This window comes from Rhamphochromis longiceps, linkage group LG7, assembly GCF_057381845.1.
Source record: "Rhamphochromis longiceps isolate RC_006_pf linkage group LG7, R_longiceps_female_GT1.1, whole genome shotgun sequence".
Classification (NCBI taxonomy): domain Eukaryota; kingdom Metazoa; phylum Chordata; class Actinopteri; order Cichliformes; family Cichlidae; genus Rhamphochromis; species Rhamphochromis longiceps.
Genome location: NC_140563.1, coordinates 31360161 through 31380628, shown reverse-complemented (window position 1 = coordinate 31380628; position 20468 = coordinate 31360161). Strand labels below are relative to the sequence as shown.

At 40.6% G+C, this 20468-nt stretch overlaps 2 protein-coding genes across 5 annotated transcripts; both read left to right on the top strand.

Annotated features, from left to right (window-relative positions):
* Nucleotides 1-128: 128 nt before the first annotated feature.
* On the top strand, nt 129-13346 carry wdr91 (WD repeat domain 91). Of its 2 annotated transcripts, XM_085413357.1 has the most exons (19): nt 129-382; nt 1966-2274; nt 2527-2663; nt 2873-3052; nt 3132-3339; nt 3456-3538; nt 4563-4672; nt 7457-7628; nt 8567-8758; nt 8938-9110; nt 9209-9263; nt 9367-9462; nt 9818-9912; nt 10301-10454; nt 11382-11490; nt 11614-11726; nt 11876-11983; nt 12185-12274; nt 12379-13346. In XM_085413357.1, exons 3-19 carry the CDS (start codon nt 2541-2543, stop codon nt 12541-12543), a joined length of 2226 nt encoding a protein of 741 aa, XP_085269483.1. In that variant the 5' UTR covers nt 129-382; nt 1966-2274; nt 2527-2540; the 3' UTR covers nt 12544-13346. The 2 variants fall into 2 exon arrangements, with proteins under 2 accessions (XP_085269483.1, XP_085269482.1); XM_085413356.1 differs by lacking the exon at nt 1966-2274 and having other exon boundaries at nt 130-382; nt 12379-13343.
* A 760-nt stretch (nt 13347-14106) lies between these two features.
* LOC146665631 (uncharacterized) lies at nt 14107-19379 on the top strand. 3 transcript variants are annotated; one of them, XR_014912637.1, is made up of 3 exons: nt 14107-14960; nt 16446-16774; nt 16877-19379. XR_014912637.1 is itself a non-coding variant. In XM_085413366.1 (2 exons), the coding sequence occupies exons 1-2, from the start codon at nt 14400-14402 to the stop codon at nt 16620-16622; spliced, it is 738 nt and encodes a 245-aa protein (XP_085269492.1). In that variant the 5' UTR covers nt 14107-14399; the 3' UTR covers nt 16623-19379. The 3 variants fall into 3 exon arrangements, 1 of the variants encoding a protein (XP_085269492.1); XR_014912636.1 differs by having other exon boundaries at nt 16851-19379; XM_085413366.1 differs by having other exon boundaries at nt 16446-19379.
* The last annotated feature ends 1089 nt before the right edge of the window (nt 19380-20468 follow it).

The following is a 20468-nucleotide window of genomic DNA, read 5'->3' as shown; positions in this document are numbered from 1 at the left end:
CAAAAATGCTACATTCTTTGTAACATTTTTGCAGGTAACAGCTGGTATATCCGGCACAGGTGTATTGAGACGTGCTGACCGATAGAGGGCGCGCAGGATGCGCAGTGTGTGGCTGCGTTATACGTTAGCTCATCACATGACTGTCAGGAGGAAAAATAGAGCAGGAAGAGAGTTTTCTTTCTCTTTGTTGTTGTAAACATTTAGTTTTCACAATAAGACGGAAGAGCAGCTTTGTGCTCTGAAGATTCATGGATCTAAAAAAGTGCAATTCTGTTTCTGGGTGGTGACGGTTCACTTTCATGGTGCTGAAACCAAAGAAAAGACCAAGCCAAACTTCGCCTTAAATTTGCTTCATTTAAAATAATCTGGATTCTCCTCCGAGGTACGTAAATGTTAAGACGTGATTTTATGATTTATTATGTTATAGCATAATGACTGTTAATTCTGCCTGCATTTGGCCTGTTTAATGTGAGAGATTTTGTGTAATAGTGATTGTAACGTGTTCCAGTCGATTGTTCTGGTGGCACACTTGATGCTAAAATGAAGCTAACTGCAGTTCCTGTGTCTCTTCAGATTTACAATAATACATTTTCTGAAATCAGTCAATGTTGACATCGTTTGATGTTTGCTGGGATGGATTGTGAATCTGAGTTTAAACTTACATTTGCCGTGTGTACCAATTAAAGAGATTTTCAAATAGAGTCTGGCCGAAGTGTTTTTAGCAACAAAAAGCGGTGGAGGAAATCCAAATAAAACGGTTACATTTACAAAAATGATACTTTATATTCTGCTTCAGACTTTTAAGGATCTAAAGTACACTTTCTTTTTTCTTTTTTATAACTGTCGACGTCCCGCTGTGGATGCATAACGGTGATCTAATGTTGTTTTAAGTTAGCGGTCAGTGCATGAAGAGGAAGTGTTTTAGGTGAATTATTGCTAATGGAGTGAACGCTACTGAAGTTTAAAAAGAAATTGAGCAATATTACCTTTTACCTTCTTCATCCTTTAGTTGAGAAAAGTGACATTAAGTGGGTTAGATTGTCATGTTAATATTGTGATGTCAGTGTTTTGAAGTCTGTTAAATAATCGCTGACATACAGTAACTAAATACATTTACTCAAGTAGCTCTGCCTGTTTCACAGCTCAAAATAATCCTTTTTTAATTTTACTGTCTACTGTTTCATGTCACTTGTCTCAAACAACCTGCTTTAGCTCCTCCTACTTTAAGCCACCTTTCTTCTGATTGGCTGTCTTCTGTAAACAGAAATTCTGTGGCGAGATGACTAGAAATAAGGAAAATAGGTCCGCTTAATCTACTAAAATGTGTAGGAACTTTATACTGAGTAGCGGTGAAAAAGAGAACATTCTGTCTGCTTAAAATAATGTGCGGAAACTTTAAGGTGGTCTGAATCCTTTCTTCATCTACCTTATTTCTAAACATTTTCATGCAGTGATGTTTATAGACTTTTATTCTGAAGAAAATGTATCTGCACACTTAGTAACCTCAGTATTAGCAGAGGTTGTAAACTAATGTACCAAAAATAGCCCCCTTCAGGCACCCCCCCCCTGCAAAAAAAAAAAAAAAAAGAAATCCCTGTGCACCTGTGCAGGTGCATGATCAGTTTCCTGGCTGGCTGACAGGCCACAAATGGTTCCTTCCTCTCACCCTCAGCACTGGAGCTCCATAAAATTATGTGCCGAGAGCAGGACTGTTCTCAAATAATAATGCATCTGCCCACTGGTATGAAATCAACCACCTTTCACCTGGTATAAGGAGAGCAACTTTGAGCTGAACTCAGGAAACCGAGGGGACCATGAAAAAACAGCAGAGTATTATTCTACCCTCTCAGTATAAATCAGGCCTAGGTAGAGAAAGTGGATAACTTCAAGTAACACCCTGCTGAAGAAATCCCATCAAGGCTTCTACAACCTCATGCGATTAAATTACTTCAAACTCCTGCTCAGGGCGCTTAGGAATCTCTGCACTTCTGGGAAGGGTGCATCATTCCCTGGGCATGACCACTTATCCATCAGGAGGGTAGTTGATTCAGCTGAGAGAAGAGGATGTGTACTTCAGATGATGCAGATCTAGAGCCGAGAGGATCGCGGGAGATTCTTCCAGCCACCCTAACAGCTGACTGCCATTGGGGAGACACTACTGTGTGCTGTTTATATGCTGCCAGCACAGAAACAATATGGAGAAGCTTTGATCTTCATGCCATCAGACTGCTAAAGCCCACACCACCCACTACCTACACATTACTCAGCTACTCGGTGAGATCAATGGTTTGAATGTCTGTCAGCTAATATTAAAAGAAAAAGTTGATTGGAATTCTTGTGTTTATGTCTTCTTCTTTATTTGTGTACAGCCAGAGTGCTGGATATTATACTTGTATAAATGTGTATGTAAGAAATAATCTTAAAACCTGAAGTTAAATGTCTCTGTCTTTATACTTTCAAAGAACCAAATGACTACAGTAGACACAAACTGAATAATCATAATAAACGCTGACTTGTTCCCTGTAGGGTCAGAGGTCACCATGGGCTCTGCAGTGGAAAGGACAGATGAGCATGTGAGGGAGTATCTGATCTACCGTGGCTTCACCAACACTCTGAAACATCTGGACAACGACATAAAAGCTGACAAGGAGAAAGGCTTCAGGGTATGGCTGGCAGAAACGTTGTTTGATGTATTTCTGTTTCCTCACAGCCTCACAGTAAAATAGTCACATCATCTGGAAGTTGGAGAAAGGAGCTTGCAATGGTGTGAAGGGTTAACGAAAAAAGCTGCTATTTCAGGTTTTTGAAGACGTTTCTTCTTTCAGCAGAAAAAGGACACTGAATAACTTTTCATTATTTTTGTGCTGTGCAGGTGGATAAAATCATCGATCAGCTGCAGCAGTTTGTCCAGAGCTTTGACCTGGCTGGTCTGAAGGAATATTGGCTCTACCTGGATAAACGTCTGTTCAGCAGACTCGAGGATGTTTACAGATCCACCGTCAACAAGCTGAGGATCAGCCTGTACAGATACTACATCATCAACACCGTGCAGGTATCACCTCATGGAGAAATCAGACATCCTGCTGCGTGTTTCTGAAACAAAGATTTAAAAATCTATCTCGTCCTTCCAGAAAGGAAACCTGGAGAAGACTCAGGAGTTTTTCCAGAAGCAGGCGTCAGAGCTGCAGGGTCAGGCTGAGTGGCGTGATTGGTTCATCCTGCCATTTATCTCCTCCCCTGAGCAGAACTCCGCCTTCTGTCAGTACTTCTCCCGCCAGTGGTCTGACACCTTCCTGGTTTCACTGCATAACTTCCTGTCGGTGCTCTTCCAGTGTATGCATATCCTTGAGTTTGAAACACACAGCCAGCCTTAATATTCAACATGCTCTGACAATTTAGAGGCGGCCGCACTGATCTGCTGGAATTCAGTTTTCAGTCCTTAACTTGTTTCCCACCTCAGCCTGTCCTCCTCAGCTTCGATGCTGAAGTCCAGAAGATGACCTGCCTGATGGAGGAGAACGAACAGCTCCGTCAGCTGGTGAGAGAGTGCATTTCATTTTAAATTAAATCAATTTTGCATGAATAATGCAAATGTAGATTTGTTCAAAAAAGCTACAACTGATCCCGTCGTTTACTTTTAATCACCCGCCATGCAAATTAAGTCTCATTATTTAGCTTAAAAATTAATTTCAATGGGTTTCCAAAAGTTCTGTTTACTAATTAAAATCAAATCAAATCCTATTAATTCTCACTGTATTAATCCCATGATTTGGCCACCACTCCGTGCCACTTTATTAGGTACACCGTACTCCATTGAACCCCCTTTTGCCTTCAGAATCACTTAAATTCTTCATGGAATATTTGACAAATGTCCTCTGTTAGGTGGATATCAAGTGACTGTGGAGGCCATTTAGTATAGTGAACTCATTGTCCTGTTAAAGAAATCAGTTTGAGATGATTTGAACTTTGGAACATAGCAAATTGTCCCAAAACATCAATTGTAAAATGTTACATTGTGCTTGCGGAAATGGTTGACAGCAATGCTCAGGTAGGCTGTGACATTTAGTTGTTACTCATTGGGCCAAAAGTGTGCCTAGAAAATAATCTCCACACCTTCCTATCGGCTTGATGTAGCTGAGGCACTGACCTAAGCAAGACATTTCGATTGAGAAAAGCCACTCAGAGGATATTTTCTACTCTTCATCCCATTCTCTGTAAACCCTAGAGATAGAGGTTGCGTGGGAAAATCGCAGTAGATCAACCTGGCACCACCAACCACGCCACATTCAGAGTCAGTTAAATCCCATTTGTTCCCGATTCCGATGCTTTGTTTGAACTTCTGCCGGTCGTCTTGACCGTGTCTACGTGCTTAATTGCACTGAGTCGCTGCCATGTGATTGGTTTATTCCATTTTTGAACTAACAAAAAGTTGGACACTAGTACTTAAAAACAAAGACTAAGTGTAAAAGTTTTTTCATGAAACAAAGTTTTAAAATGTGATGTGCTCCATGCTAAGCTGTAGTCAGGGTAGACGTCTGACCTGTCTGCTGTATCTTCGCCAGCTGTTCGCCCTGCAGACGGAGAGCCGGGATCAGAGGGATAGAGATGAGATGATCCACCACAAGCTGCCGACATACGTCCAGAACATGGACCGACTGGGAGACACTGAGCTGTGAGAGACTAACATCACTGTCTTTACTGATGACTAACCACAGCAAAGATGGCTGCCATTCTGTCCATTTTTAAACACTGCCAACATCATGATGCTTTTAACCATCAATAGTCAGCTCATTTCTAAAATTAATGCCATGCTTTAGTATTTTTATGGAAAAACTGGCGTATTGTGCTTGTATTTATCACTTTGAAACTCTTAATGTGTTTTGTGCTGTGAGTTGCAGATGGCAGCCATCTTAAACCTTAAAATATTAATCAAGATTTTTATCCATTGCAGCTTTGTGGTTTCGTTTGTTTTTATTTTGTTTTCTTAAGTTACATTTTAACACAAAGCACAGAATGAACATGGACTGATGTTAGCATGGTTCAGGCCTAAATGACAACTAAGGTTGTTGCACTTTTTGTGACAGTATTTATTTAATAAATGACGTAACCTCATATTTTCATATTCAGGCACTTTAAATCAAACAAAACTGAGTTATTTTATATTTATCCATATAAAAAAAACTATTTAAAACCATATTTTAGCTAACGTATTGTTGCCAAAAATGCCAAAATATTTATGCTGTTGCAGTATTTAAACTGTGTGCTGTAATGCGGTTGATGTTTCACAATAAACAATTCACCTGATGAATTGTTCCATTGAGCCATTTTTTTTTTTTTTTTTTTTTTTTTTTTTTTTTTTTGTTAAACTTCCAGGCGATCGATAGACTGGGCCAGCAAATACACTTCCCCAATAAACTTTAAAATACTCTAAAAAAATGTGATTGACAGAAGTATCTTTTAAGAAGTTAGTTAAAGCTCCTCATCTGGATCGTTGACGGGGCTTGAATCGATGTTGGACCCGATCTGAAATGGACCCAGAAAAAACCCAAACTCAACACACTTTTTATTTTAATGGATGCTAAGAGGTTAGTTGGCTGATGATGGCTGATGATAAGGCAACCTAACTTTTGCAGTAAGTGTTGTTAGACAATTACACATTCATTATTTCCTCTTCAAATGAATAATTCAATGCATGATGGTGATAAACCACACCCACCAAGTATTATACACAAAAATGGTCTTGACAACAAACACATGGTGACCCATTTGGTTCTGAAGTGGACTGAAGAAGACCTCTAACAAGAAGCCCTTGGATCCATTCATTTTCTTCTGCTTATCCAGTTCAAGGTCGTGGCTGTGCTAAAGCCTGTCCCAGCTGCCATAGTGCCACAGGGCAAGAGGTGGGGTTAACTCTGGAAAGGCAGCCAGACTGTCCCAGGACCAACACAGAGAGACGGACAACAATTCATACTCACATTCATACCTAAGGTTTTTGCATTACCAATTAACCTAATTCCATGCATGTTTTTGGACTCCAGGAGGAAGCCAGAATTCCTGGAGAAAACCCACGCAGATACTGGAAGAACATATAAACTGGAACTCCGCACAGAAAGCCTGCAACCAGATGGTGGATTTGAACCCAGGGCGTTCTTGCTGTGAGGCAGCAGTGCTAACCGGTGAAGCAAAATCCTCGTGGTTCTGAAGTGGATTTATGAAGACTTTTACCAGGGAGCACTGACTTGATTTTCTACTTTTTTGGAGTAACTAAAATACAGTAGACCCAAAAAGATCTTGACCAGAGATCACTGATAACAAAGCCACGATACCCCACTTGATTCTGAGTAACTGAGAAGCCTGGGGACCAATAAAGATCTCTACCAGGAAGCAAAGGAGCCCTGGCAACAAAGACTATGTCTCCCACCTATTCACAGGAAGAAGCAACACATCTTTGGCTGAGGATCTCAGACTGCACATAGGTTTTTGGGCCAACCCCCCCTTCCTCAAAAAAAGCTACTTTCGTCTGTGCCCTTGTCAGAAGCGGTCACCACAGCTCTGCATCTTTGATTTGGCAGTTTTATGTTGGATTCCCTTACTGAAACAAGGGGATTTGTGTCTCAATACACTAAAATCTCACGCACGGTTATGAAGAGAATTAGAAAAATTCTTCAAAATTGAAAAACCAACTGGTAAGCATAGTAGTAAGGGTAGAAAAAAAGAAGTTTTTTAGGCAGTCAAAAGTCTAACCTTATTTTTTACTTACTGAAAATATAAAAGTTTTAATGACCTAAGTATCTTTGATAGTGATTGGTCCATTTATAGAGGTCTCTTTTGGAAAGTCATAGCAAGACTGGACAGAAATGGCCTGTCACACCTTTGTTTTGATATGGTGCAAACAGTGTTGTTGCTTCATAGTGAGAACTGCTCTATAAGTCCAATGAACAGCAACCGGCGAACCAGCAGCACGGTCATTGAAACCCCACGAACTATTGATGCTCATGGGGTCGAAAGGCTTGCTGGCAAAGAGCTACAAATCATTGAAGACCTTGATGCTACTTTTTGTCAGAAAGTGTCAGAACACACATAGTGCAGCTCTACTTGTTGAAAATGGACGTGTATAGCTGTAGACCAGTCAGTTTACACATGTGGACACCTGTCCACCAGCGAATGTTCACCCAACTGGACAAGTGAGCAGTGCAAAAGGATAAATGCTAGATGCATGTTCATCATGTGCTTAAAAAGGAAGAGATGGCAATTATGTGATCAAGACAAGTCGGCATAGCCAGTATGATATCTTGGGTTCTGGTGTTTATTGTGCTCACTTTAACTATCCAAAAATTGTCGCAAAACTCATACCCTTTCATGGCAATGGCATTTGCTGATAGCTGTGGTCTCTTTGCTTGGATTCACTGTAGTAGTATGCTGTTTTAAAACTTCCTTTCTTTTATTCTCTTTGTAGGGACTTAGTGACGAGCCAGCGAGCTGTCAGCACTGCCACCACCCCTACCAGAAACTTCTTCTCAACATTCCTACCACAAGGCAGACGAGCCCCAGGGAAACCAATGCAAGCCATCTCTGGGTCCTCACCAAGCCAGGCAGCAATGGGCAGGAAGGACCCACTGAGTAATCAGGTGAGCACAAGGAATTGCCAAATTCACAGATTTAAAAAAAGACCTTGACTCACAGACTGGATGGTTGTTTTTTTTAACAAAATTGGGTTTTTTGCAACTAGTGAGTCAGAGACAGGTCATCTTATGTTCAAAAGCTGATGATTGTATATGGAAAGTGAAAGACCCTTCACTTTAGAAATTTGGTACTTGGGACAGTATACCTTCTTCTGAGTTACCATCTCATCAGGAAGATGATAAAGACTAACAAACCCTAATAAAGAAATGTCTCTAACTAGTTGGACTTTGATGCTAGTTTCTAATGTTGGCCTAGCAGTCTACATAGTCAAATGTATGGGGTATCTGGTTGTTGTTATGGGCTATTTGGCAACATGTACAACTGTTGTAAGAGCTTGGATTGTATTGTCAGTAACAAGTCAGACTTGTTCCTGTTGGAACTTAGTTGGGGAGATTTGGACACCTCTTATGTGAGGTGTGTCAGGCACACACAGGAGACTCCCAACACAGATCCAGGACACACCAGAGAGGTCAAGTCTTTTAATTGGCTTGGGAAGATACAAAAAAAGCTGAAGTCAGGAGTAAGGGAGGCCTAGGCATCTTTGCTTATACTACCAATGTGATCTGGACCCAGATTAGTGATAGAAAATGGATAGGAAATGGCAAAGATTCATGATGTACAATGGGCGGTAACCAACCTGTCCAATAAGAGATGTCTGTTAAGGACTCTGCAGCAGACTAAACTTCACACTGATTCAGGATCGAGGCTTGATTGGGTTCATTGGGTGTGTCCATTAGTATAATAAATATTGGGTAATGAATTTGATATTTTAATTATTTTCTACCACAAAGTTTGAAAATCATTCCCTCAGAGAGTAATAGCAAGCTGCACTCGTGTTCCAGTTTTCTACATCTACGGTTGTAATCATTTCCATCTTTTTTAGCCTGTGAAATCTAAAGAAGCAGGCCAAGTTAAGGAGGTGAAGCCAGCATCTACCCAGTCATCAACCAGTGAACCAGTGAGCTCCCAGTCCCAGCTGTCTACAAACCAGTCAGGGAACCAGAATTCGAGACACAAAAGAATCCAAGATCATGAGAAGGAGAGGAAGGAGCTTTTCTCCAAACCACCACCACAGGTATAGTTGCATCCTTTAGATATGCAACAAATGCGATGCCCTTAGTCTTACCTTACCTGTGGAGGTAAAGGTCAGCTATGTTCAAACAGTTTTGCGAGTGGTCAACCTGCACTTTGAATTAGTATGCTGGAAGACAATAATTTTTTGGTCTGGTGAGCCCTTTCATGTGTTATCTTCAGACATCAGAGAAGAAAGGGGAGCTGGGGGAGGTGGAGCCTCCCATTGAGTCCTCAAGTGAACCTACCGATTCCTCAAACAGCAGAAGCTGCGGTGCAAGCCAAGAGGAACCTCCCTTCATTAAACTCAGCCAGGAGGAGTACGGAGAACACCACTCATCCATCATGCACTGCAGGTCTGTCTGTCACAATTCACCCACTTTAAGGATAAAAACAAAAACTCAGCCTTAATTAGTTTTTTTTTTCTTTCTGTTGCCCTTCGCTTGTTTTCAAGGGTTGACTGTTCTGGTCGCCGTGTCGCTAGCTTGGATGTTGACGGAGTCATCAAGGTAAACCTGCATTTCATAGTCTTCAAGCTACGGTATTCTAACAGCATATACTGACAGGAAAACTCATGAAAGACTTCTTCCTCTGCCCCTCCTACTCCGTCAGGTGTGGTCGTTCAACCCCATCATGCAGACCAAAGCCACCATCATGTCCAAATCTCCTCTAATGTCTCTGGAGTGGGCCACCAAACCAGACCGACTGGTAGCAGTGTTTACTTTCAGATACATTGATTTTATAAATATTCTGATAAGGTAACATTTTACCATGCACTAGGTCACCAATGATCCACCTAACGTTACGGTTAGGATTTCGTTACTTGTTTTCAGACAGTTGTCTCTAGTGCAATGCATACAGAACAATTGCACTGCCAAAATTAATTTGCAAGACTTAATTTGAAAGGTAAAATCTCTTAGTTCCTTGATATTTGCCTATTTAGCACTAGTCAAAACAAAAACCCAACCCTAAGCCTAAACCCCAAGGTTGCTTGTGACCTAGTTGATACACCAAACACATCTGTCCAACAGTAAAATGTATGTTTGCATGTGTGTGTGATCAGTTGTTATTAGGCAGCGGCGTTGGCACAGTACGGTTGTATGATACGGAAGCCAAGAAGAATCTCTATGAGATGAACATCGACGAGGCTCATCCACGGTAAACCTGCACCCTGGAGCTCCTCACTAACATAATTAGGACCAATTTCTGCCTCTTTGTTGGCTTTGTATTGCATGAAAGTGCCTCCTTGCTGAGACAAAAAAAGTGTCTAAAAGCTGCAGCTCAGGAACTCAGAAGTTTTTATGGAGCGCTAAACTGAAAATCTGATCCAAACGTGGTTATGTTTCAGTATCAGTAATGTTGTTATGTGCCAAAATTAATGTTAACCCATCCGATAGTGATGGAGCTAAAATGGGCGGTGCTCTTTTATTTTATTACATTATAATTACATTACAAATTGAATGGAACTACGTCCATAAACTAGATTTACTGTGTCTTCAACAGTCGAGGTCATCTCCATATGAGAATGTATTTTTCTGCCTTTCAGTATCTTGTCTTTAGCCTGCAGCCCCAGCGGTTCATCATTCGTCTGTTCAGCTGCAGCTCACAGTCGATCTGGAAGTGGCGAGTCTGCTCCTCGACTTCCCATAACGGTGTCTGGTCAGCTGCTGCTATGGGACACCAAGACTGTCAAACAGCAGGTGGTTAACTGATCATTTAGCTAATATGTCTGCACATCAGTCCAAGACCAGGAACAGGAACCACTGGGTTTAAAGAATGTGTATTTAAAACCCCAGCTGTAGCAGAAAACTGGAGCAATATAAACTCCAACTGCACAGACTGAGTCAAGGCGTCCAGTTCAGGTAGCTGACGTGAAGCCTCAGGGAGCTAGCAGCTCAGAGGGCAACCATGTGTTAATCAAAGTGGCCACACCCTTAATTTTAAGCTGCAATGGGGGTCAAAATGGTTTATGTATAAACACATTCATACACAGTAGTGTTATGACCTTTAGAGGCAAAACTGCTTTTTAGCAGGCTGTAAATGTATTTATTTCTCCTGTAAAGCTGGACGTTTTACGCCAAAAAGGTTCTATGGCAGGGGTGGCAAACTCCAGGCCTCGAGAGCCGGTGTCCTGCAGGTTTTAGATGTGTCCTTGATCCATCACAGCTGATTTAAATCGCTAAATTACCTCCCCAACATGTCTTGAAGTTCTCCAGAAGCTCGGTAATTAACTAATCATTTGATTCAGGTGTGTTGACCCAGGGTGTTATCTAAAACCTGCAGGACATTGGCTCTCGAGGCCTGGAGTTTGCTACCCCTGGTCTATGGGACTGATTCACTGCTAGAGTGAGCCTCCAGTGGACATGATTAGAGCTGCAGTTTTTGGCACTTCAGCCCTATAGGTGCTGCTTAAACTGTGTTTGCACATTTTAAACAGGCTACCTGACTGCTCTGGCAAACCTGAAACCTGTTTCCAAGAAAGGTTTGGGTATTAACTCAACTTTTCCTCTGTTATGTGCCTGCCTATGAGCTCCAATTCAGTTTCCTTGACAGTTACAGTTAAACTAGTTAAACTGCTCTTTTTATTTCCTGCCTGTAGCATAATGTTCTGACTTTCTGTCTTTCAGCTCCAGTTCTCTTTGGAGCCAGAACCAGTAGCCATAAACTGCACAGCCTTCAATCACAATGGAAACCTGCTGGTGACTGGAGCCGCTGACGGAGTCATCAGACTGTTTGGTCTGCGTTCATACTCGATTCATCCAAAGATTATTTTCAAGGAGGATTAATCTGTGGCCTCTTTGCTGTCACTTACCAAAACCCAAGTAAGTTAAATACATTTCTGTCCTCTGTCTTCTGTAGATATGCAGCGGTATGAGAGCGCGATGAGCTGGAGAGCTCATGATGGGGAAGTTTACAGTGTGGAGTTCAGCTATGATGAAAATACCGTCTTCAGCATCGGAGAAGATGGCAAGGTGCGTGAAAGCCAGAACTAGTGTAGCTCCGTCTGTTCTCCTTATGTTACTCAGGAAAGTCAAGAAAGTGTGTGTGTGTGTGTGTGTGTGTGTGTGTGTGTGTGTGTGTGTGTGTGTGTGTGTGTGTGTGTGTGTGTGTGTGCATGCAGTTTATCCAGTGGAACATCCATCGCTGTGGGGTTAAGCAGTCGGAGCAGATTTTACCTCAGGACGCCACCGGGCCCTTCGTCCTGTCGGGGTACAGCGGCTACAAACAAGTAAGCAGACCTGCTGGTTAATTTTCAAGACAGCACTTCATTTGATTTCATGACCAAAGCTCGCTAGAAAACATTGAATTCTACAAAGCAAATTAAACTCTGTTCATAAGAAAACATTTTTTATAGTTCAAAGAAGTAAAATCACCAAAGTAAACAATTTGGGGTGCTTTTTTCTAACTTGGTGATATACTTCTTGTTCAGGTTCAAGTCCCTCGAGGTCGACTCTTCACGTTTGACTCTGAAGGTCAACACGTCCTGACCTGTTCTAGCTCCGGTGGACTCATATACAGAGTGAGTACACCTTCATGTCTGTCTGTAAGTAAGTAAGCAAGCATTCTTTAATGCTTTAAATGTGTTTTGTATTTTAAAAAATTTCCTGGTCCCCTCTCTTCCAGCTGGCCAGTGGGGAGTCAGCTCTGGAGAGGGTGCTGTCACTGGGGGGGCATAAAGCACCAGTGGTGACCGTCGACTGGTGCTCAGCAGTGGACTGCGGCACCTGCCTGACAGCCTCCATGGACGGGAAAATCAAACTGAGCACGCTTCTAGCACAGAAGTCCTGACTGGGGACCTAACGGAGGTCCTCTGTTCTTGTGTGTCTGTGCAGAGATGAAAGGAAGACTCGAGGAATGTTTCATGATACAAACAAACCTGTTTTTAAATCAAATTAGGATTAAAATCTCACTGAAGGTTCCACCGTAGAGCTCGTTTCTTTTGTTAAAGCTGTATTTGTTGGTGTTTTCAGGCCTTTGGGGAGAAGAAAAACTCCTCAGCAGTCTCACAGACACTCAGCAGCATTTGAAGTGTTTGAGTCAACAGCACCTCGACCTCTTTCAGGTACTTGAAGTCGTTTCATGGAGAATTGAATACACCTTTCTAAAATGTCTTCAAGAACCTAAACAAGAAGTCCAGTTGCTTTAATCTCAAGACCTTTAGACTGCAATGATCTGGATGAGTGAGAGACGCCACTTGGATTGATTGGAATAAGAAACGTCCAAGTTTTTCTTATACGAGCCAAAATGTTACAAGTAAATATTTGGAGGATCACTCTGGGTTTTTATTCCCTTAACCTAAACCAAATAAATAAAATAATAATAGAATAAAATAAAAAAAGGTAATAAAGTAAAAGAAAAAGACCTATCACAAGAGAAACTGTACACTGAATTTGTTTTATCCTGTATTATGTTTGATTTCATTCTTACAGATGTGTAGTGTAAATAACAGAATCATAACAGTTTTGTACTTTTCTTTTCTTTTTGTTTCCAATCAGTAAATTTTCACTTTAGCTTTTTTATTTTGTTTGTTTTGGGCTTTTTTTTAGTTTCAGTGTTGTTTTTATAATGAGGGCAAAGGCATGTGAACTAGCTACATGTACCAAAAACACCACTTTAAAAAGGTGGTGTCTGAATGACTCACAGTGACATCCGAAATGCTCCCAGCCTTCCAAATGTTTGTGTTTACAAATGTGACCTATATGACTGAAGCCTAATTAATCTCTTATTCAGTTTAGATGTAATGAAATGTGACATTTACAGTTGTGGTCATAGGTTTCCACACAGTCATCATGGGAATGAAAGTCATGGTAATTTTGGGCTTTTAATTAATTCTTTTTCTAGGGTGGAATGATTATACAGCATATATCTTTAATGACTTTAAAAACTCATAGGTGTGAATGAGGGAGTGAAACAAATGGATGGATGGACTTTAAAAAACAAGAACTGGGTGCACACATTTGAACTTATCCCAACAGGGTCAAAAGTAAACATACAGACTCAAATATTTACATACACCCCTACTAATATTTGGTAAAATGTGCTTTAGACTAGAAGGTGGCTTACAACTAACGTGAGGAGTGTATTTAAACACCTGACCACACCTATAAATAAAATTAACATTGATGTTAGCCACAGTCACTTCCTGTAGATTTAGATTTTATTTATTTTCATAGATTCATATTATTATTTTATTAGTATACAATTTTCTTTCCCCAGACTATTTTTTTTTATTTAGTGGAAAGTGTTAGGAGTGCTAGGATAATTTCTGCTCAGTTTGCAGGTGTAGCGCCTGCTCTTCGCCGTAGGGGGCGGTGTGTACGAATGCGTGCTGTAGTTATTTTTAGAGAAGAAGCAGAAGCCACAACAATAACACACAGGCATTTTCAGGGACTGAAAATCCTTTAAATGTGACCTTTTCAGCGCGGATTTTCTCAGTGTAACGTTTGCAAACGGTCCGTTTATGTGAAAAGACTCCAAAATAATTCCGCACGAAGATGAATTCAGGCGCCATGTTGCGTGTTTCAGCGAATAAATAGCATGTCGTTAATGCGAGGCTAGCTGCGCCGTTAGCCTGCGTGCACCGAGCCCGGTTCTGCTGTCGCTTTTCCGTTTCATGTCACTACTGTCCGGTACCGCGTGCAGACATGGAGAGTTTGTACAAGCGGAAAATGTTCGCGTCCATGCGGAAAACCAAAGTAGCCGCATCGAAGAAGCGGCAGATCGGTCTGCCCGCCTCCATCCTGGACGACAGTGACGAAGGGTCCTTCTCGTCGTCCTCCTCCTCCGGATCACAGTCCGACTTCCAGAGCTCTCCTGAGGACGACAGCGAGCAGGAGGACCGGGACCGGAGCGAGTCCGGGGGGACCTCCAGCGACGACAGCCGCTCTGTCACCCGCAGGAAGCGCTCCTTCCTGAGAGGCGACGACAGCTCTTCGTCGTCTAGCCGCGGCGACGAGGATGAAGAGGACGACGATGACGACGACGATGAGGAAGATGACGACGGAAGTCACACGAAGAGGATGGTCCAGCCGAGGAAGAGGAGCCGGCTGCAGCGGCAGGACGAGTCGGACTCGGACCGCGCGGAGGAGAAGCGGAAAGAGGACGCGGAGAAGGCGAAGAGGAGGCAGAGACACAACAAGCTGTTGGCGCTGTCCCGGAGGATGAAGGCCCGCATCCCGAGCCGGAGGAGGAGCCGCGTGAAGCAGGTACACCTGAGCGCCTGCGTCATACACAGGAGCGCAGGTACTTCTGTAGAAACACGGAAAGACGAGCAAAAAACAAACAGGGCTACCTCTGGGTAAAAGCGCAGGTATATGAGACAAAGTTGAAAGAATTCATGTAAGAGCGGTGTTGTGCCAAAACGTGACCGCCTGCCAAAAACTAATTTCCAATGTTTCCGTGTGTTTTTTATGTGCAACATCTTTACGTATGTTGGTAAATAGACTTCGGTGAACAAGGTTTACAAAGGGGTTATATATAAAATTTTAAAATTACATTTTTTTAAGTATCTTTATAAATCTTTGTTATTGTACTTACATTATAACCAATCCGGTCCTTTTTGTCCACTTAAAATATGTTTACAGATCTATTATTATATTTGTTGCAATATCTGGTCTCCTCTTGGACAGATTACTCTTACAAAAGACATTTTTAATGTCAACGAGATTTTTTTTTTTTACTGGATAAATAAAGAATATATAAAAGTCACTGCCAAAAACTGATTGTAGCTTCTGCCTTGTTACAGGAATGTTGTTAGTGGCTCAGGATGACTTGATATCATTCATTGTGGGATTCATTTGACATATATTTAACATATTATAGACCAGCAAGTTATTTATACGAGCAATCACTTTTTTGGCAAATACCGGAAAAAAATTATTTTTTTTTGCAGACGATCATTTTTTGGGACAAATGTATTCACATCAAAGAAAAATGTGCTTTCAAAACTTGAACAGGAAAAATCTGCGCGTTAATCTGCAAGACGGAATAAAAGTTTGCTAAAGCTGGCAAATTTACAGTAAACTACAAACATTTGCCAAAAAAAGAGAGAGAAAATATTTTTAAAAATGTGCAAATTTACAACACAACAAAAGGTAGATTTATGAAAAAAAAACCTTGGTTCATAAAAAAGCTAGAAAATGTATTTAAATTAAAGGACTGGCAAATTTAAGAGGAAAAAAATCACTTATGTGAAGTGTAAAAAAATGTACAAGATAAAATTATTTATTGTTAATAATAATTAATAACAAATAAATGTTCATTATTAATTTTGTTAGATTTTAGAATAAAAGTTAAATGGCCAATTTATAAGAAAGAAATTACAGAATTTGTACAACAATTAGTAAATGTATTTACGTTAACAAAAACTGGCAAGTCTAATGAAAAAATTCACAAGAGAAAACAAACAGATTTATGAGAAAAAAGGGGTCAAAGTTCCAGGAGAAAATTAGCAAATTTATAATAACCTTAGAATGAATAAAAGTTGAGAAAGAAAATGCAAACAACAAAAAGAAACATGCATTTTACTGAAAAGAAAACTGAGAAGGTTGCAAAGAACACTAATTTATACTAATGGATTGGCTCATTTCCAATAGATTTCCAAGTTTATAAGAATATATTGCACTTCATACCCAATAAACCTTTATACCTCTGTGTGATGAGTAAAATGGGTTTTATTTAAATTGTTTAAGGGCACAGGAGACAAGGAAGAGTCTAAAAAAGCAGAGGATGAGGCAGATGGTGATGGAGATGGAGGAGGTGAAGAAGAAGAGGACGGAAAGAAAGAAGTGTCACAGGGAGACAAAGGAGGAAAAGAGAAAGAGGAGGAGGAAGAAGAAGAAGAGGAGGAGGAGGAGGAGGAGAAGTAAGCCTGAGAGAAATAATAGCATTTAAAAATGATGCAAAAGTGTTTATCTGTACAGGACTCATGGTTATGTTGTTGCTGTGACAACGAACACTTGTAACAAGCAACAAAAAGAAGAAAAGAGGAGGTGGACAGCGTCTCTGACCCCAGTGTGAGGTACTTTTTTGCTTTAGATTGAAAATATAAACATTTGCTGATCTGCTGAGCGCTCAGTTTTATTTACATGCTGCAGATGTTTCCATGTTAATCCGCCAACAGCTGGAGGCTCCAAGCACTGCTGACCTGTATGACATCACAAGCAAAACCATATAATGGTTAAGTTGGATTCAACCAGGTGGCCTGCACTATCAGCGTGACTTACGATTAGAGCAACATCTTTATTATAATTTATTAGCTTTTTTTTGGTTCATTGTTGTAACACTAAAAGGTTTTATCTGGGAGTGGTAGTCACAGCCTTCCTGCAGCTGTCCATCTGAAACTCACAGCCCACCAGTGAAAGGAGCAAAAACAAGTCGCCAGCATTGAATTGTCTGTGGAAAAGTTTATTTTGGTTGTATTCGGGCCATTGAAAGAAAAAAAATGAAAGGGCCTAGTTACGTGATGTAAAATTCAGGAAAAAAACAAACAAATTTACAATAAAAACAGCAATAACACATAAGAAGTGTTAATAGAAAACCGCACTTATTTGCAATCAGACAACAAATTACAAGCTTATTTTCACTGAAATGAGTCCTGGAGTAATACACAGGCCACTACATGCAGCTGGCTGTGAGGTGTGTGTAACACGTGATTAAAATAAAAACCAAAAACGTACATATTCAATATACACTTTGCTCGCATGAAATTAGCTTTCTTATAAGATGGTTTTTTTTGTTTTTTTTTTCCTTTTGAACTAAAAAAAAATCAGCTTTTTTCTGGCCCACGTTTGGCCCTCTTGTCGCTCAGTTCTGGCATTTGGCAATCACCAGATGTGGCCCAGAAGTCATAAACACAGCTGGCAGCTGGCACAGGTGGACCTCGGCAGCCACTGAGTCACAGGCACACATCTGGGTTATATTTTGCATATTTGAACCAGCAGATGTTTTGCTACTTTAGCCTTAAAAAATACAGAAATGTGCTCATATCCTGTTGTTTTAGTCAGAGCTCTGCTTGCAAGTCCAACAAAAAGCCAGTAAGCGGTTCTCGAGTTCAGCTAGATGAAATTTGTGGCAGCAGATCAGCTGGTGAAGCTAAAACGAGAGCGAAAGCTTTCCTGGATGTGGAGCACAGAAGCTGCTTTCTTTCCTGCAAAAGGGAAGAGCTGCTTAGTGGGCGGGGCTTCCACATCACATCACTGAGTGTAATCGTTGCATTATGACTGCGTGTGATCTTTAAGACAGAAGCCGACTGAATCTCCCAGAAGGCACTGCTGTGAGTCTTTATTGAATTCTTGATGGCAGTGTTGTGAATATGCAAAAAAACTCTGATTTCACGACCCCGGAGGATTCTGAGTATTGCAGTATTTAGAGACATTCAGTAACCGACAGCACTCTGACTCGTTTCTGTTGCACTTTCCTTCTTTTTCTTTCATTTTTTTTTCCTGAAGTTGAGTTTGATTGTTTGCCAATCTTTTCTAAGTAAGTGTGAAGGCCTCGCAGACAGATTTATTTATTTATTTTTCTTGTACAGCAGCTTTTTAATCTGTTGCTTTATCTTTGAAAAAATATTTACATATTTTGATAGTTTTGTCCGTCTGCTATCTCCAGCCGTCTCTGTTTCTGTTATTACATTGTCAGCTAAATACCTTTGAATGTTGAACCACACAAGATTTTTGAAGACTTCCTGCAAGTTCACTTTGCTGACATAATAATATCGTTATACTTACTTCCTGGTACACTTGCAGTATAGTGGTTGCCCATAATAAATCACAGATAAAACCAAATTATTTGTCAGTAACTGCATTAAAAATGCCTGCATAGGTTCTCAGTTGTGCAGGTCATGGTAGTCTTGAGTGCTTAAAAATAAAGTAGTTGACAGTAGGGCTGCAGGATTTTGCATAAAATGAGAATCACGATTCTCTCACGATTTTCTTTTCCAGTATAAATATTTATTGCACTTATTAGCTGCACATCAACTTCGTAACAGTTGAGACTGAACATAAAAACAATAAATAAACATAAAAACAACAAATGTCTCAGGTTTTGTTGTTGCCGCAAAATGTTGTACTGCTTGAAATTCCGTCTCCACTGTTGCTCGACACTTCGTGTATAGAGCAGGTAGTGCAACAATAGAAAAACAGTTGCGGGACGGCACTGTGTAGCGTTTGTCTAGGGTGTTGATCATTTTCCTAAATCCCTCGTTTTGCACAGTGTTGATGGGAGCCATATCTTTGGTCAGGTGATAAGTGATAGCCTCCGTAATTTCTTTGTGCCTGCGGGAGTTCGACGTGTATAGGGAAGCGCTGTATAAGGTTCCCGTTATTGATGTTTGGGTGGTTGACCGGGATGGATTTTCTCCTGTCACTTTCTCGTCATCCCTGACGTGCTCTCCGTTGTTTTTTCCCTGCTAATTTTAGCATCACACGGCACAGCTTCTGTATCACGTGGTATAAGGCTCCGCCCTTGTCATTTGTTGAGCAGGAAGAGTGAGCGCTTGTTTTCATGCAGATTACGTCCCGGATCAAAATGCGGTACAATCGTCGCCGTCTTTTTTTTTTTTTTTTTTTTTTTTTTTTTTTTTTAAATCGTTGTCATTTGGAAATGAGATCGCACATAAGTATGAATCGAGATCGCGATTTTCTAACGATTAATCGTGCAGCCCTAGTTGACAGTACTTGTCTTAGACAGGTGCCACCTTTTGGACTCAGTGACGGTAATGACACATGCCATTTCTCATAATTTGAACTGGAAAAGCCTCCTGGATGAAAAATGAAATGGCTAAAGAAACCTAAAGAAGTCCTGTTGCCCTTTTTTAACCACTCAAATCTGCTTTAAAAAAAGCTCCAGTTAGCTAGGTGATGGTTGTGCATTTGTTATGAAGGTTGAAAAACTCGACAGATACTGAAACAGTTTTCTTGTATCAGACTCCAAAACATGTTTATTTCTACTGTAAAATTGGGCATTTAACATGAGAGATGGGGGAGATTAACTTGCTTTTGAAGCCTCAAGTGGACATTAGAGGAACTGCAATTTTGGCATTTGAGCACTCGCTTCCTGGAGTTACCAGGGGGTCATCACTTGGTATGTCATCATGAATGTTTAAGTTGGCACTCTGTTGTTGTTGTTGTTAGATTACCAGTGTTTAAAAGGCCCAAATATATGAGCTCGTTGTGATGTAAGAAGTCAATGAGGTTGTTCTTATGCTACTTTCTGGTACATCTGGAATTCTTTGATAAATCTCACATACATCTTCTGATGATCGATTGGGCTTATCATCATATTTGTGTGCTAAACTGCCAATTATCAGTTTGGCAGAACTTACTGCATTTAAATCAGAAGTATTATGCGATATTCAGTGGCAGCTGTTTAAACCCAAACAACTTTCAAATGACCAAGACTGGTTGTGATGACATGTTACCTGTACCTCTCAGTGGTCACTTGTTGCTGTGTATTTACTATTTTAAGACTGGTACACTCAACTTTATGGTAGCTTTTTGCCATACAATTCAACACTTAAGTAATTAGTAACATGTGCTTAGTCATAGTCATCAAACAGGCTTTTGGCGTCACCTTATGATGGTAGGGGTGCATTATAAAAGTTGTGTAAAATACTTTTTTTTTTTTCCTTCCTTTTCTTACAATTTCTCTTAGAGCTGACAGTTGAAAAGTCATGACCTTTAATTTTTAGTGTCCTTGTTTAAAATAGGCTTTTT